Source organism: Dipteris shenzhenensis, chromosome 8 (assembly GCF_047967505.1).
Source record: "Dipteris shenzhenensis isolate YYH24624 ecotype China chromosome 8, Dip_SZ_1.0, whole genome shotgun sequence".
NCBI lineage: Eukaryota > Viridiplantae > Streptophyta > Polypodiopsida > Gleicheniales > Dipteridaceae > Dipteris > Dipteris shenzhenensis.
In genome coordinates, this window is record NC_141603.1 from 32492666 (window position 1) to 32511171 (window position 18506).

The 18506-nt window shown below is 44.2% G+C and overlaps 1 protein-coding gene across 2 annotated transcripts in view; it reads left to right on the top strand.

Annotated features, from left to right (window-relative positions):
- The window catches only part of LOC147899392 (Haloacid dehalogenase-like hydrolase (HAD) superfamily protein), a 58856-nt gene extending 45136 nt beyond the window's left edge, over nucleotides 1–13720 (top strand). The window contains exons 5-7 of one of the 2 annotated variants that reach the window (XR_015541447.1): nucleotides 12695–12848; nucleotides 12972–13322; nucleotides 13485–13720. Coding sequence is in view for 1 of the 2 variants with exons in the window: in XM_087378547.1 (XP_087234673.1) it covers nucleotides 12695–12848; nucleotides 12972–13106 (289 nt within the window). In the remaining variant the exon portion in view is untranslated. Of the gene's footprint in view, nucleotides 1–12694; nucleotides 12849–12971; nucleotides 13446–13484 lie in introns of those variants that run through there. The other variant, XM_087378547.1, reaches the window with a different exon arrangement.
- Nucleotides 13721–18506: the final 4786 nt, after the last annotated feature.

Below are 18506 nucleotides of genomic sequence, written 5' to 3' on the forward strand. Positions count from 1 at the left end.
GGGCATGTTCCTGGATATATGCGTTTGCCGTATTAACGGACATGCGCATTTCACCTTGTGAAGTTTTCGTCTATGTTGCAGCCTGCTGGTATTGTGTTTAACTCTTTCTATCTTAAGCGGTGCATTGCCCTATCAGCTAGATGATCTAAGCATTTTTTGCTTGGATGCTCGTTTGGGAGAGACTAAAATGAAATTGTATAGTCTTCCCAAGAAGTTGTAGCTTGAATGAAGAGAATGTGGACTACTTTATGATTAGCCTTCTCCTTTAGTGCTAGCCTTTGTCACGGCTGAGTTTGCCCTTCAACTCTAGAAAGAAAGAAAGAAAGAAAGTTTATTAAAGTCTTTGGAAAACCGATGGGTCTATGAGACTGTGAAAATCCTGATACAAGCGAGCTGTGAGGGTGGAGCTACTAAACGAGCATCCACACCAATGCAGAATGCAAAAAAATGCAGAATGGTAGCCGTACAACATAGTCATGTCGGTGGTCGACTACATATCAGTCATATCATCATCATCATCAGCATCATCATCATCATCATCACTATCAAGGCATCAGGGGTGGATGAGGCACTGGAAGCATGAAGTCAGCGATAGAGTGCTGTTGACCACTCGATGGTGCGGTCCAATGACGTCTCTTGGTCATAGCTCTACGCCTAACAAGGGCTACAGTAACCCCTGTTAGCCGTGCTCCGATGCGAAACATGGAGGGAACATCTCCAAGTGTAAAATGGCTACAGTAACCCCTGTTAGCCGTGCTCCGACGCGAAACATGGAGGGAACATCTCCAAGTGTAAAATCTGCACGCCAGTCCTTTGTCTGAGCTGTTGAGTCACTGGCTCTGGGTCCCGATCATGTCGAGGTCTCGTCTTGGGGGAGTCTAGGTGATATGGCTGAAAGAACTCTGTGATAGAGCTCTGAGAGGGGTTTGCCAAGGAAGAGGTCTGCTCCTGTCTCCATGATCGAAGTGTCCTCTCGCGGTGTCTGACTACCTCATGAATGAAGCCTGCCAAGCATCTCTGATCTGGATAGGAGAGGAATCGGGACAAAATCCCATAGCTATCTTTGAAGAGGTAGTAGAAACGCCCTCTGATCTCATAGTAAACGGGAGACCTGAAGATGAAGTGCTTTGTATCAACCTCTTGCATGTCACATAATGTGCATAAGCGCCTCTCCTAGGTAGGCGCTCTGCTTTGCCACTCTCGATATGAAGTCTATGTGAAGAGACCCGGAACTACCCAATAGAAATCCTCAGTGAGTGGGGTAAGTGGATTTGCGTGTATCCTGGTGGGTCAATGAAACCCTCCTGTGTGATATGTAAACAATAATCTCTGTAGAAGCTAAGCTTCACTGGGAGTTAACTCGGCCCCAACCAGGTCTAGAATGTGAGTAGCTGTAAGAGATCCTCACGGATTACTTGGTTCACATCGTGTGACATGAGGGGAGAAAATGGAGCGTCCATACTGTTCTGGAAGGGAGGGAGTCTGTCCATGTGGAGCCCCAATCCCTCAAACCATCTCTCTGTGCGTGCATACTAGCATCTCTGGTCACCCCCTGCTGAGAGTGTCATCGAGGAAGACAATGCTAGCCACGGCAGCCTGCTGCGTCCAGAAGAGTAATCCCCATACTCTCTGACTCGATATAGATATGTGATAACCTGAAATGCAGCATCTAGCTGTAATGGAGATGACCCGAACCAAGCTTGAATGATCTGGTGAGGAACGTATGGCTCATTGCGAATCATCTGTGATAGCATGAGAACATGTAGTCGTTCCACCCGTGTCCACTCTGTATCCGATAAGTCTGGCCCCCAACAAGGGCTGCCATACATTCCTGCTTTGCGGACCAAGGAGTCAAAGAGCAGCCCCTTGGTCCGTGGATCCTGAAAGTGCGAATGGAAGCACTGCCTCTCTAGTCTAGTCAATGAAGCGTATCCTCTGCCCAAGCGTGCCTGCATCGCAGGTCTCATAGTGAAGATGGGTCCGAAGAAGAAAACCCCAAGGTATGTGTATGATGAGACTATCACAATAGGTGACCCATCAAACATGAACTGCTTCTGGCGCATGACGGCTCGAGATGTATTGAAGATCATAACCTTGGTTTTACCTAGGTTGACCTTCAGATCATGAGACTCACAAGAAGACTGAAGTGCGCCAAGGTGTCTCTGGAGTCCCTCTGCAGAGGAAGATAGAAGAGCCACGTCATTTGCATAAAGCAATATCTGGATCAGCGTGCCAGCAAGAGAGCAACCATACCCTCCTAGTGTCTGCATCACTGTCTCGAGCTCGTCTATGTGAAGGCCAAACAGGGTAGGTGATAAAGGACACCCTTGTTTGATCCCAATAGTGCTTATGATCTCGTCTGTCCACCCAAACCTTGCTCGGACCCTGCCTGCGACTCTCGTATAGTGACATGACAGCCCAAATGATCTCTTGGTCATAACCCAAATCTTGTAGGCGTCGTATGAGGTGGGCTCTGGGGACTATGTCAAACGCCTTGCGAAAATCCACAAAGCAATAGTAACCCTCTGCTTCGTGCCCTTGCCTCGATGATACACTTGAGCGTGAGAATGTGATCCATGGTGCCATGATCACGCCGGAACCTAGCCTGTCCTGCCGGAACCCAGCCTGTCCTGCTGCTCTAAGTCCTCAACACTTCGCAAATCTAATGACCTTGAAGTCAAGCACTGATGCATAGATCTTGGACATAACAATGACATAGCAGCTAGTCCTGGTATGCGTGATGGAATTTATGGTTTCAGCCTTATGAGTGACTATCATGAGATTGGAACTGCACTATGTTATGTTTTTAGAGGATGAGTTTGGGCATGTTCCTGGATTTATCTAGATATATGCATACGTGCAGAATCCTCTAGTAGATAGTGAAGTTGATTACCAATCAATGAGATTAGAGGCAAATACCATTGCTTGTTTGATAGAGGGTACAGAGACATGCGATAGGTTGTCTAGACTACTAGGATCAGAGATGGGCAGCACTCTTTGTGTTAGAGGTCATTAGACATTGACGAGCACTCATGTTATCCATAGAAGACCAATGACATCAGCAACAGAGGATCATTGACTTGTTCTTCACAGGGGAGGAGGATATACTCATTGGACATTGTAGAGCATGGGATCCGGAGCCCACATGCATCGATGATAGGTCATTAGGAGGCTAAGCACAGCGGAAACGTTTCGGGATTTCTAGGAGGGCTGAAACGGGGAAACGCCACGTCAGCAAGGGAGGGGAGTAGATGATGATGGAGGGTTGAAGCAGGCTGCAGGAGAGAAAGGAGAGGAAAGGAGTGAATGGGGCTGAAGGAGGGCTGGAAAACCTTGAGGATGGAGAGAGTATGAGGCTGAAGGAGTGGAAGGAGCCTGGAGACCAAAATCAAAAGCAAAAAGACAAAAAATGTGATTTTGGAGACCTAGCAGCCTGTGTTGTTTGAAACGGCACGTTTTAAGGGCTCTGAAACGCGTTTCAGACTGGCTGAAACGTTCAGCCAGCCGTTTCAGGGTCCTGAAACGTTTCAGACCCTGAAACGCGTTTCAGGAAACGGCTGTCACACACCATTTCTTCTTCCCCTCTGTTATCCTCTGCCTAATCACGGGAGTAGCACCTTCATATTCCTCCCAGCCAACTCTGCCAAGACTACCAAGCAAGAGAGATAGGGCTGCACACACACTCACGTGGACAAATCCAAATCCTTATCTTCTCTCACTAGCCTTGACAGACCCCAAATCCCTAGATAGATCTAGATGCCACATGTCATCCATATAGGGCCTTCCTATTGCAACATTTCACCCCTCTCTTGGGATGCATTTAATTCCTTGCCCCTAGGCACAATCTTTGCACTAGGCCCTTGGTCTCAGATCTATCTAGTCTGGTGCTATCAGCCCTCACCTAGGACCTTGACATTAATCCCTCCCGATCATTTACATAAAGCGCAAACACACATATTACAAAGATAGATCCTATAAGGGAAATGTCGACTGATTCTTCCGAGGTCATGCTACCTCGGCTAGAGCGTAACATTCCTTCCCTCTTCAGACATCAGCGTCCTCGATGATAAAGTCTGGGAACACTCTCCGCAACTGATACACGGATTCCCAAGTAGCTTCGGATAGAGGCTGACCATGCCATGCAACCAACACCGTGGGTATCTTCCGATTTCGTATTTGCATTGTTCCTCGGTCCAGGATTCTTGTTGGTTTGCGCCTTGCGATATCCTCTATCTCCTGAAACAAAACCACACCTTCGATTAGTGAGTCACAAGCATGTAAAAATTTCTTTAAACGTGAAACATGAAAAACCGGGTGCACCTTACAGCCCTGTGGCAATTCTAATTTATAGGCTACACTGCCTATTCTCTTTAGAATTAACCACGGCCCACAGTATCGAGGTGATAACTTAGCACACTCTCCTGAAGTCAACGACTTCGAGTGCGAAGGAATTCTAAGAAAAACTTTTTCTCCTTCTTCAAATACTCTTATAGACCGATTTTCATCCGCATACACCTTGGCTCTATCCATAGCCTGGCGGATATTAGCTCTCGCAAGTGCTAGCATCTCCCGCATCTGAACTACAAAGTTCGCGGCACTAGGCACTTTCTGAGGTACTCCAACTATAGTCGGATTGGCTGGTCTATAACCATAGTTCAGCTCAAACGGACTGAACCCAGTAGATGAATGTTTTCTATCATTGTAGGCAAACTCCAACAATGGCAACCACTTGTCCCATGTATGTTGCCTCAATGATACATATGCCCTAAGCATATCCTCTAAAGTCTGGTTGACTCTCTCCGTCTGACCATCCGTCTCAGGATGATCCCCACTACTCATTCCCAACTCAGTCCTTAGTGTCTCAAATACCGCTGTCCAAAAGTGACCGGTAAACCTGACATCTCTGTCTGACACTATGGATCTAGGCAATCCATGCAGACGAAATATATGTCTAATAAACAAATCCGCTACTTGCGGGGCACTAATAGACTCTCTAGTCGGAATGAAGTGAGCCATCTTGGTTAGACGATCAACCACCACAAGGATAGAATTATACCCTCCTTGTGTTGCAGGTAGCCCTACAATAAAATCCATGGAAATGCTCTCCCACTTACTTAGTGGTATTTCCAAGGGCTGTAAAAGTCCGGGTGGCTTCACCCGTTCGGCCTTACTTACCTGACACGAGAAACACCGTGTCACATATTCATGAATATGCTTTTTCATCTTTGGCCAAAAGAAATCTCGCTTCACGAGATCATATGTCTTCTCGACACCTGGATGTCCCGCACACGGGCTATCATGGCATTGTCGAATGACTCTCTGCCTGAGATCATTCTGACCAGGTACTACAACCTTGCCATTTCTAACTAGCATACCATCCCTTATGGCATATCTTGCATAAGTTTGGCCTTTTCTGGATGCCAGGTCATCCTTTTCATTTTCCCCGGGTTTTAACACATGAGCCTTAGGCCATAAGCTCTGGACAAACTCGTCCACCTTCTGAGTTTCTCTGATCTCGGTCATTAGAGCACTCTCTAATACCGTGAAACTCAGATTGTGCATAATGCGAGACAACGCATCAGCTATCTTATTGTCTTTTCCTCTTCGGTACCGAATTGTTAAATTAAACTCCTGCATGAGCTCTGCCCACCTAGCTTGGCGGCCCCTCAAGTCAGGTTGTTTACAAAAATGTTTCAGAGTATCATGATCTACATCCACATAAAACTCTGAACCATACAGATAATGCCTCCATGTTTTCAAAGCATGGATAACAGCATACAACTCCAATTCATGAGTTGGCCAATTCCTTTGAGAGGGAGAAAGCTTCTTGCTTTCAAAGGCTACTGGCCTTCCCTCTTGAAGGAGGACTGCTCCTACCGCAATGCCACTTGCATCGGTTTCTAGGAACAACGGTTTCTGGGGATCAACTATCTTTAACACCGGTCCTGAGACCACAGCTTGTTTTATGGTGTTAAAACTTTCTTGTTGATTCTGTTCCCAAATAAAAGGTACTTTATCTGAGGTCAGATCAGTCAATGGCGATACTATTTCGGAATATCCTTTGATATGCCTTCTATAAAAGTGGACAAATCCCAAGAATGATCGCAACGCGGTCAGGCTCTGAGGGATTGGCCAAGTTAGTATCGCAGCCACTTTCTTCGGATCCATTTCTACCCCCTGTGGAGTAATTATGAATCCTAAGTACTCAAGCCTAACCATACACAGTATAGTTTTCTTTTTGATCACATAAAGACTGGCTTTCCTCAAAGTACTGAACACTATCCTTAAGTGTTCACAATGCTCAGTAAGACTTTTACTGAATATCAAAATGTCGTCAATAAAATGTACTACGAACTTTCCGATATACGGACGTAGTAAATCGTTCATAAGCATGACGAAGGTCGCTGGAGCATTGGTAAGTCCGAAGGGCATTACCAAAAAACTCATAATGACCAAACCTGCTTCTAAAAGCGGTTTTATGCACATCCTCGGCTCTAATCCGGATCTGATGATAGCCGCACTTAAGATCTATCTTGCTGAAAATCACGGCTCCATGTAATGCATCTAGCAAATCATCAATCCGAGCCATCGGATACCTGTGCTTAACAGTGATATTATTCAATGCTCTGTAATCTATACAGAGGCGAAACGTATCATCCTTTTTCCTCTTTAATATCACTGGTGAAGCAAAAGGTGAGAAACTTGGTTGAATCTGCCCCAACTTGAGGTATTCTTCCAGTTGCCTACGCACCTCCGCTTCTTCAGTAAAACTCATTCTATAGGGAGGTCTATTTACAGGTTCTGCCCCTGGGATCAGTTCAATCTTATGCTGAACTTTCCGCTCTGGAGGTAACCCATAAGGTAGTTCATCCCTAAAACATTCAGAGAACTCCTCTGTTATGAGATTAGCCAACTTGGCCATCTCACCACTTTGCGTAACATCAGTGCTAGTCGAAGAATCATTCACCGACTCTACCGATGCGGTGCAAAGGTACAAAAACTCTACTTGAGCCTTTCTGATTTCCATCACGGAAACCAACGGTCCCTGAGGTATATCTCTTTCACCTCGCAAGACATAAAGCACATCATTCATCTTGAATTGATATACGTGCTTTTTCCAATCAATGGCTGGATTCTTCCTAGAATGCCACGCCATTCCCAGGGCTATATCCGCATGAGCAAGCTTGGTTATTTCAAAATCAAGCTTCTCAGTATAGTCCTGAATCCGAAGCTCCAACTGGGTAACCCTTTGGTCCCATACTTCAGTTGAACTTCCATCGGCCATCCTGACTGTATACGCATAGTCAGATGGACTTGTCTTTAATTTCAGCCTCTTCACGAGTTTGGAGTTAATCACATTGTGAGTTGACGCTGAGTCAAACAACACAATGACATCATGACTGGCCACTTGCCCTTTCATTTTGATTAACTCCGTATCATTGAAGGCTGTATACCCCGTTGCTGCGGGCTTAGATAGGATGTTATCAGGTGCACTCGTCACTAACTTAGTAACAGACACACAGAACAAACAAGGTACTAACCTCTGAGAAGATCCCGCTAGCTGAATCTGCATCTCTTCCGCTCCGGGACTTCCCTGCATCTCCACGTCGCACTCTGAGATCACCATCTCAGCCATCCGACGATCTTTATTACGTGGACAATCTCTCCACTGATGAGGTTGAAGGCAACCAAAGCATAAGCCTTCTCTCCTCGCTTTTTCCCTTTGTTCCGGGTTCAAGGGAGACTTAGACCAAGCCCGGGCTGCCATTGGAGTTACTTTTCTCTTCACTCCAATGGTGGTACTTGGTTTAGGAGTTTCAGCCGGTCTCGCCTGCTTGGCTTGAGCACTCGGCTGCGAACCACTCCCTCTACTAGTCCACTTCTTCTTAAACCCAGATTTCTTCGGATACCCATACTGGGTTCCGACCTGTGCAAACCCACTTGGCTTGCTGCCCTTGGCATCCTCGTAGTTCAAGGCTATAGCTATTGCATCATCTAGCGTGTTCGCGTACTTAGCCCGAACTTCCATTTTTATTCGATCATTCAATCCAAATATGAAATCTTTTACTTGGATTGATTGAGGCAGGGGTTCGTCAACCTTCATTACACTCTCTCGAAACTTATCAGTGTATTCTGCCACTGATAAATTTCTCTGACGCAGGTTCCTATATTGATCCCAAGCTCGGGATGCCTCGTCAGGAGGTAAGAAGTGTTTCCTGAACTCTCTTTTAAACCCCTCCCAGGTAGTGGATGCTATCCCGTCTTTTTGTTGTTTAATCCACCACCGATCCGCAGCCTCACTAAACATATGGGTGGCCTCGCGGATCTTTTTGATGTCATTTCTGATCTCACAAATGGCGAACGCCTCGTCCCATTTGTGTAGCCAGGTCTCAATGACATCGGAGCTACGGTCGTTCATCCGACCAGAATACTTTTCCGGTCTGTAATTAGCAATGTTTGGCACTTTAGCCTTCCTAGGCTCGACCGTATGGACACTAGACTCCAGTTCCATTGGAGCCTTTCCCTTCTCTTCTCGAGAAGGTCTGGCAGACATACTCTGTAGCACTCTCCTAAGTTCAGATTGCCCTGCGTTGGCTTGTAATTGCTGCGCTAACAACTGTTGCAAGGCATCTTCCAGCAATGCAATCCTGCCAGATAAAGTGTGAGCTACTGGGCGCGATCCTTGCTGGGTCGGCCGGACTCCTGATTCGCCAGGGTCCCTCCTGGAAGCCCCTTCTTCTGCTTCCATTTAGTTCAATAGGTGTTTTATTTTGGGGTTTTTTTTTTTTTTTAACACCCTTAGAACACTGTAATCACAAACTGACACTCTGAACACAATTCCCTATACTAGGGAATTCCTGCAATCCCACCTTCACACCGATCACGCATTTAATACAGGCATGTATCACATATGGCGCTTTTCCCTGTACTAGGGAAATTCCTGCAGTCAAATTCTAACTGAAGCACACAGGCATCTACACAGGCATCATATGTCCCTATACCATCGTAGACCGTAAATTCTATGCAAGCGGAGCATCAGCAAATTGACTCAAAAGAAAAAAAAACACCGAATTGACACAAGTGGCAGAGAGCTCCCTGGTCTATGAACTCGTTCACCAATTAGGCCCGTGAGATAATCACAAATCCCGATGTCCACGAAACCTGCTCTCTGATCAGAACCTGTATAAGGAACTCAAGTCTAACCCCTGTCACGGATCAACCCTCCACGTACTGTCTACTTGTAAATAATACGTGGCTGTCGAACCCTTTGTAGTCTGTGAGTCACCGATCGGCGCCGTGCCTTCAGCGATCCCTGTTCCGTCAGGGCTCCGGTGATACCAACTGACACACCGTTCCCGTCGATGACGATCTCCACCCTAGACTAGGACCTGCGCTAACGATCTACTCTCCAGCTAACCCCTCGAACTGCCTTCGTCAAAAGGGTGCTGCACATCGACGTCGCAATCGACGCGTCCCCTCATCTAATAGTCTGGACGACCGACCAGACCACCATCAGCCCGTCACTGCTCACGGCCGCTGCGAAATCGCTATATTCCTCGCTTGTGGGCATCGCGTTCCGTAAATCCACCACCTACGGGACCCCAGTCTGAAATCTGTTCATTCGTCGATTCGTAGGGCCCCACGTCCAGCCCATCGACATGCGTTGCCCACAGGTCTACGCTCCACTCCTTTCCCCTACACAACCTAAGCTCTGATACCAACTGTCACACACCATTTCTTCTTCCCCTCTGTTATCCTCTGCCTAATCACGGGAGTAGCACCTTCATATTCCTCCCAGCCAACTCTGCCAAGACTACCAAGCAAGAGAGATAGGGCTGCACACACACTCACGTGGACAAATCCAAATCCTTATCTTCTCTCACTAGCCTTGACAGACCCCAAATCCCTAGATAGATCTAGATGCCACATGTCATCCATATAGGGCCTTCCTATTGCAACATTTCACCCCTCTCTTGGGATGCATTTAATTCCTTGCCCCTAGGCACAATCTTTGCACTAGGCCCTTGGTCTCAGATCTATCTAGTCTGGTGCTATCAGCCCTCACCTAGGACCTTGACATTAATCCCTCCCGATCATTTACATAAAGCGCAAACACACATATTACAAAGATAGATCCTATAAGGGAAATGTCGACTGATTCTTCCGAGGTCATGCTACCTCGGCTAGAGCGTAACAACGGCGCTTCTCTGAAACGGCGTTTCAGGCCTGCTGGCTGGGCTCTGAAACGCGTTTCAGCGTAACTGTGATGCAGACAGGTTTTGTTTAGGAACGCAGCATCCTAGACAACATCTTCACCTTTTGGGAGTCCCTAGATTGGGCTAGGGAGGAGTCTCAGCCTCTTGTGATCCTCCTCTTGGATTTTGAGAGGCCTATGATAGGTTGGAGTGTTCCTTCTTGGAGGGCACCATACATAGATTAGGCTTTTCAGACATGGATTAGAGTCAAGCTTTAGTTAGATGCTTATTTGTAGCCATTGTGGCAAGGCCTTCTCTCTATTCCGCTCAATTGGGTAGGGGTGCCCTCGCGCCACCTTTCTTTTCTTTTTCGTAGATGAGGCCTTGGGTTACGTTTTGCGCTTTTAGGCTGTAGGCCTCACTGGGATGAGGCCCCCAATCCCACTGGAGGAGGAGCTATTGGACTCAGAGTTTACGGATGACACAGCCCTCTAGGTGGAGGGTTCTATAGAGAGCCCTAGGTAGTCAAAGGGGCCTTAGATATTTACTATGAGGCCTTCGGGGCTAGGACGAAATGGACCAAATTAGTTAGCTTCCTTACACAAGGACAGAGGATGTCTAGAGATCTTCGATTGGGGGGGTTGCCCATGGTTTTTGGTGAATTTCGAGTGAACAAACATTGAGATAGCTTGGATGCCAGGTGGGCATGGACGTATCATTAGAGCAAACAGATTGCCTTCGTACTAGAGAGTGTGCGGTGCAAGCTTCTCTATTAGAGCTTGACCAACTCTCCTTAGCAGGCAGGGCCTTGGTGGCCAACCAGGTCGTCCTCGCATGGCGTCATACAATACCTCTTGCTGATAAGGATGTTGTCATGCTCGGACGGCGGACTCACATAGGACAGACACAGTGAGGCAGTGGCCCCGCCAGCTCTTTTAGGACTCGGAGTAGGCTCCCCATAGAGGCAGAGGCGCGGCTCACTGGTATTTCTCATCTCTGAGGGGTAGGGCCGCGGAAGAGGGAGGCATTCTTGAGTCGTGGCGGGTAGGACCATATGCTTGTAGTCAATCGGGCAGGTCGATCTTCTAGGACAGGAGTACCCTTGAGGATTATGCTTAGGTGCAAGGACCAAGCCCTGCGTTTCTTCAGAGTGGGGCTAGGAGGGCTTCTTCAATTGGTGTATATGGGAGACCCAGAGATGGATGGGAGCTTGGGTTCGCTTTAGTGGCAGATGATCAAAGTAGTGGGCGGGTTGGGCAAGGAATGGTCCATCGGCCCATCTCGCATTTCGGACCAGGATGCACCACGGTGGCGCATTTGTCTTTGGGAGGGCTGTCCCCTTTGTGAGGTCCAATGGGATCCAGTAGAGTGGTTTTGGCCATCCAGATTAGGTCACTTAGAGCACGTGGAGGAGGTGGCTTTTTCCTAGACGACACATATAGGACGTCGTCTTTTGCTAGAGGGGATGGCTTGGACTCCTTCGATAGAGACACTGGGCTAAGCAGCAAGCACCCTAGGAGGTCAGATCTACAATTTGGACGTGGTTATGGGCCAGCCACCGTTGGCCACGGAAGATCTCTTATGTCTTCTAGATGTTGCCCATGATGCGGGCCTTACCATTGTCCCCCATGGCTGAAGCGACCGTGTGGATGGACGGTGTCACTACTGCACTAACGGAGTTCTTGAGTCGATCTCTCATTGCTTATATGGAGTTGTCCTTGTGTACAGAGGATCTGGTTGGGATCTCTTTGGATTGTGGCTTGGGTGCAAAGGATTCTGCAGTGCAGCACCCGAGTAGCTAAATGCATATTTGCTTAGAAGCATCTGTTTGGTAGGGGCAAAGATGACTAATAATCTTAGCTTTACAAGCAGCTGGAGTTTGGATGAAGGGATATTGGACTAATTTTAGTAACTTTAAGTGCTAGCTTTCATGATGACTGGATCTGCCCTGACCTCAGATGCCCTTTGATAACTCTATGCTTGTGTGTATGGATATGTTGGATGTGATGCATACATGAGAGCAATCCCTTGATGCATGATGAATATGTGTCATAGCCTCGTCAACGACCTATGAATCTAAATAGTGCATGGTGTCTTTTGCTGCACATGTTTTCTGGATTTATCCAGATGGTCTTATCAGTATTTGCGATATTTACATTCTTACATAATCAGATAATGTGACTGCATTTTGTCAGACGTTTTGGTTGTCAGGAGGACCGAAGGGATCCTGGAAAGATTTTGTGCATATGGGTGTGTGCATGTGCTTGTATTTTGAATCCTTGTGGTTCAGCTACCTAAATAGTTCTTGTCTGGATCTTTGAAGGTTATTTTGAGAGGTTTGATACCAAAGTGCTCAGAATAAAGCGTGCATATCACTCTTTGTGAGTTGAGGAGATTAATCTTAATCTTCTAACCTAAAGCAGTCCTGATAGTTGAAAGAATGTGATTCTTAGAAGCTTCCCCTGTGAATTAATTCAATGGTTTTATCTTTCCAACAGAAGATACAGGGAACATGTGAAAGACCTGTCTTGTCTGGGAAGGGACATGCGCCGAACCGTGATTATTGACAATAATCCTTTCAGCTTTGTTCTTCAGCCTCTGAATGGCATCCCTTGTGTTCCTTTCACTGGTGAACATCCAGAAGACCAGCAGGTATGCATGCACATATTTTAATCTAGAAGCACGTGTTTTGAAATTCTGCTTGACAATATAGACAGCTAGCCAGCTGTGTTTATAGATGCTGCTCACATTTAACCTCATTCTATTTGCCTTCAGCTCTTAGGAGTGCTTTTGCCACTCCTACAGCATCTGTCATTACAAGAGGACATACGACCAGCATTGTATGAGAGGTTTCATATGCCTGCATGGTTTCGTAAGCGTGGCATCCCAACATCTGATTGGCCAGCTTGAAAGATGGGAAGCTTTTGAGCATGAATTAAAAATACGCAACTGATTACACATGGGTATGCAGGCAAATTCTGAATTATCTTGAAAGTTGTGGAAGGTGCTCATGACTGCATGTGTGCAGACCGGAAAGGGCTAATGTTCAGCTATGGTCTGCAACTTTACGAAGGAGAATGGTCACGGGCAGAGCATGCAGATCCATGATCATAGTTTCGCAACATGGTATGACCTTTATTAATTTTCTTGCATGTAAACATTAAGGTGATGGGAATGGGGTTTTCTTTTACCAACATTCTTTGTATTCTACAAGTTAATTTATATATTCAGCAATGTAGAAGAGCTGCTTCCTTCTGTTAAGTAGTTCATTATCTTTGTTTTGCACAGGTTGATTTTCACATCTTTCACATGAGATCTGTAGTTTTTTTCTTTCTTCTATTCTGTTGGAGAGTTATTAAAAGCACTATTGATAGTCTAAGATCAAAGATGAGGGATAATGAAAGTAGAATTTAGCGTTTCTCTTCTGATCTTGGAAAAAGGGTCCAAGAAATTCTGGTAGGCAAAGGTGGTGTTATAATCCCAACAGGGGGCAAAAGTGGTGTTATTCTTGTGACATTCCCAAAAGGGTGGTGTTATTCTTGTGACATTCCAAAAGGCAGCCACCCCCCCGCCCCCCCCCCCCACCCCCCCCGAGCGCTGCCTTGGGCAAAGTGGTCTTGATGTGTTAAGAAAGAAAGAAAGAAAGAAAGAAACTCCACCCCCCTTTCCTCTTCCCCCCCTCTCTCTTTCCCCCTTCAGACTTCGCTCTTTAGTGATAAGGACAGACATCCGGGGATGCCAAAAAATTTTTAAGGTGGGATAGTCAGAAAGAGTCCCATTTTTTAAGAGAGTCAATAGACGAGCAGGAAAAAGCAAGCGAGATTTGTTGAAGGGGTATGCAAATCAAAGGAGCAAAGAGGATAAGGGTTCCCCATCCAATAATGACTCAGAGCAGAAAGTATTCAAAAGTGAGGTTACGGATCACATTTCTTGAAATTGAGCTGTCCAAAGTGAAATGAGTATGATTATTATATGCATTATATCTGTAGAAGACGCTTGACATGAATATCCAATCCAGATTGATACATTTCGTGAAATGGTTACAAAATGTTCCATCATTATCCTGTTGCTAAATGCATGATTCAAAAGAGGCTTAAAAGAAGGTTCATGCATACTACGAAGTGGTCCATAAGATCGCTGACCAAAGTTATGTCCATGCATGTGATCAAAAACATAGTATACATTAAAAGTCTATCCAAAATAACATGCGTCTCCGCCATATCACCACATGTTCTTAATCGTATCTACTCTCGATATTTATCACCATCAAATAACTTGCGATCATGTGGCCTCTCAAAATTTCTCATGCATCTCTCCTATGGGCTTACATTATTTTTGCCATTTCTTCTACGTAATATATCAAAGAACTACATCGAAACATACATTTCAAATCTTAATAAGTCCAAATATCTCAAGTAATAGAACGACATAGCAATCACAAACATCGCACAAAAGGCCAAAAGCTACTAAAATCTCAAGCATAGGATGAAATGGAATACTCTATTGTCAAAGGATTATGGGTGGGTGTGATGGCATAATCAGAGCTTGGTTTTTGTGATTGAATAATGGAGAGGTCAGGAACAAGGATTAAACATTATCTAAAAACCACTCTGTGGGTTATAGGGTCAAGCCTTGATGACAATAGAGGTGTGCCATCTTCTCTTCTTCCTACCTTGAGGTGTACCTCACTATCCTTAGCTTGTAATGTAGAGAACATGTGCTTTCTCCCTTAATTTTGATATCTTGCAAGTACTGCTCAGGTATTGCTATAGGACGAAGCATGCTTGAGAGTGTACACAAACTCTCCAAACTAACAATGGTTGTCTTAATCTTTTCAAACAAGACATATCTTACAAGCCATCTATGTTACATATACAAAGGTGACATCAATGCTAGCAAGACAACTTCTCCATGTGGAACAAAGCTAATTCATATAGGAGCAGTAGAGTCTTTTGCTAAGATATGAACTTAAGTTTCTTTGAACTCACTATTGTATCAGGACAATCATAGTGAGGGGCAAACAATCTAGGCTTTCACTCATTACTAAGTCCAGGATCAAGGCAATTCAAAACGTACAAATCATTTATGCCAGACACAGCTTAGAAAACGAGACCTCTAAAAATGCACTCAAATTACCTTGTTTATTGTGTTTGAATTCCTTTTTAGGATTGAATAGTGCTCTCCTTTTAGCTTCTTTCCTTAGTGCCATAAGGGCATCTTACTTGTTATGTTGTCCATTGCTTTCTCCAATTTTATATTGTCTTTATCCTTTTAAGAACTTAAGAGGATGAGAAGGTAATAGAAGGCTTATTAAGCTTTACGTAATAAATTAAAAAATTAAGTAATGTATCATCTGAAATACAAGACAAGACAAGAAGCCTTGAGACAAGGCATTCCGTGTCCTTTTTTGATTCTTTTATTTTGCTCTCCACTTCTCTACTTTACTGGACTCCTCATGAGGCAAGGAGCTCAAAAAAATTTAAGGTTACACTTCCATAGGTTGTTTTGATGATAGCTTGTTCATTAAGTCTACGAGAAAAAGATAGCAACAAAGGAATATAAATAAAATGATAGCATTGTTCATTAAGTCTACAAGAAAAATATAGGAACAATGGAAAATTAATAAAGCAGCTTAAGATTACTATATCTAAATTTAGATCTAATTGCAAAATATAGAGGGGAAAATGCTACATGCCATTTCATCCTTTGAAGTCCATAATTTAAGTTGTCTTCCGATCGATCAAAATATACGATTGTTATGTGCCTCAATTGCAACTCCCTATATGCCTTATCAATTATTGACATTTATGCCATTGTTTCATGATTTCCTTCCCACACATAGAACATATTCTTTGACATGAACTTAAACTCCATCTTGCGTATTTCCTTTTACCATCCACCCCCTTCCATAAACGAGACCATGAATTTCTAACCACATCAGTTTCATTTGTTTCCTCTCCATCACATTTGCATGGAAACAATAAATGCTCTATTTCAGGCAGACATCCCTCATATTGAAAGGCAACTTTCAATGAAGCAACATCACTACTCAAATTGCTTACCTCTGCATAGGAACTCAAACTACATAATGGAATTTGAGGGCACACATTTGAGCTTAGCAGTGCACGCGTAGAGATAACATCATATCCATTGATTGACTAGAGATCAATGTCTATCGAATTAAGATCAACCTCTTCCTATCAACATTAGCATTTTCATATGCAAAACAACATGATTATCTATTTTGAAATTACTAGCAATCACATTCATTAGAATGGGTTCAGAGTATCTATCCACAAAAGCCTCACTTGGGGAATCCTTTTTTTTTGCCCCGCTGCACTACAGGAACACTTTCTCTCAATTTCATGGATCTCATCTCTAGATGTAGATTTGGCTTTGAATTTGTGATGTCATCCAATCCTAGATCAGGGTTTGCTATTGCAATTAGGTTCAATTCATCATTGAAAAGTGATTTTGAGGCTACGTCACTGTTTGGGGATTTAATCTCTCGAAAGATCACATCTCAGCAAATCAGAACGTTCTATGTCAATGAATTAAACCAATTGATAGGCCTCAAATAATTCATTGTACCTTACGAAGATGCACTTTTGGGTCCTTGGATTAAGCTCAGTTTAGGTGTTGCTATGCATGTGGAACCAAGCGTCTAACTTGAACACCTAAAGATGCTTGTTGATGGTCAACTATGTCGTGTTCCCTTCGATTGCCTTTGTGGTAGTTTGATTTAGAATGTGGTTGACCTTTTGATAGAATGAACGTTGAAGATCTTTCCTCTAAGCATGCCTAGCCCCATCTCCACAATCACTCATTTTAATCTTTTTGCCACTTGAATTTTTGTTGGGAATTTATTGCCTTGGTCAACTATCATTTGATTCCACCCTCTTTTTAGTACCTATCAAACTTTGTTGATGTAAATTCCACTACTCTATCTTCGAAGAATCTTTAGAGTGTATAACCACATTATTTGACAATAGTCGTCGATGAATGTGAGGAAGTACTATGATTAGACAAGGGATTTTGTGGGCATTGGACCACATATATCTAAGTGAACTGCACTACTCAACTCTAAACTATAGCTAGATTTGCAATAATGACTACTGCTCAACATTCTTGAAGTCCTTGGGTCTCAAATCTAATCTCCTTTAGCAACAAGTGACTCCAAACCTTCACCTTTCACAATGGATAGTTGGATCCATCGAGCTTTTGGTCTCCCCACAATTGGGGATGGGAAACTGGTTAGCCATTTTTAAGTGGCTTTTTAGTGAGTTCGCAAACTTCGAAACTTTTTTAAACATTGAGCTTCCTTAACTTGAGAGGAACTCTTTTGTTTAGAGTTGGGGTAGACTTTGAAAACTTTTAGCAACTCGCCTTTGAGACCATGTTGCAACGTTGCTCTATAACCATGTTGATTATTGGAACACCTTGTGACCAACCATCCTTAGATCATTACAAAAATTTTGGACTGAAAAAGGGGCCCTTGGAGAATTACTAAAATATTAGAGGCTTGGATAAGGGAATATGGTATCCATGAAGGAGATTATGCCATGTGGACTTCTCTGTAACAGAGGCTCCCCAAATCTAGGGAAAATTTCAGTTTTTTTTCAAAATACCCCAAAAAATGTCATTGGTGGTTCACAATAAAAAATTATCTTTGGCAAGCCTGCCCTAACCATGTCAGGCCTCCTTGTTTTCCTCCCAGGGCAAACTATCCCCTAGCTAGAACTATCTCACGTTTTCCATTTGGTTCAACAATTTGGCCCAAACTTTGACTTCCTAACCAGCTCTCCCCCTATTCTCTCTCTTTCAAAACATTTCAAACATTCATTCCCGCCACTTTCTAGTAGCAGCTGGTTTCAAAATATCTTCTTTCCACTCTTGCTTAGTCATTCTCTCTCCTCTTTGCTGACATTTTTCTTCCACATTCAAAAATCTCTCAGAGAAACTTCCGTCCAAGACCTAATCAAAGAGTTTTGGGAGGGAGAGAGAGAGTGATATGATATTGATAATGTTTTCTTTGTTTGTGGAGAAATAGAGTAGGAAGAGAGCATATCGTAAACTAAGTATTTCAAAAAAATTTGATGTTTGTTTGTGTGAGGGGTACCTTAGAAGACAGACCAAGAGAGAGAAAAGTATTCTATGTTTTTTGTAATAATATTTTGTTTGTTTTTGTGAGAGGTTTAGTTAAAGGGGGGGGAGAGAGAGAGAGAGAGAGAGAGAGAGAGAGAGAGAGAGAGAGAGAGAGAGAGAGACCTACAAAGAAAGAGAAAGAGAGAATAGAAGACATAAATTTGG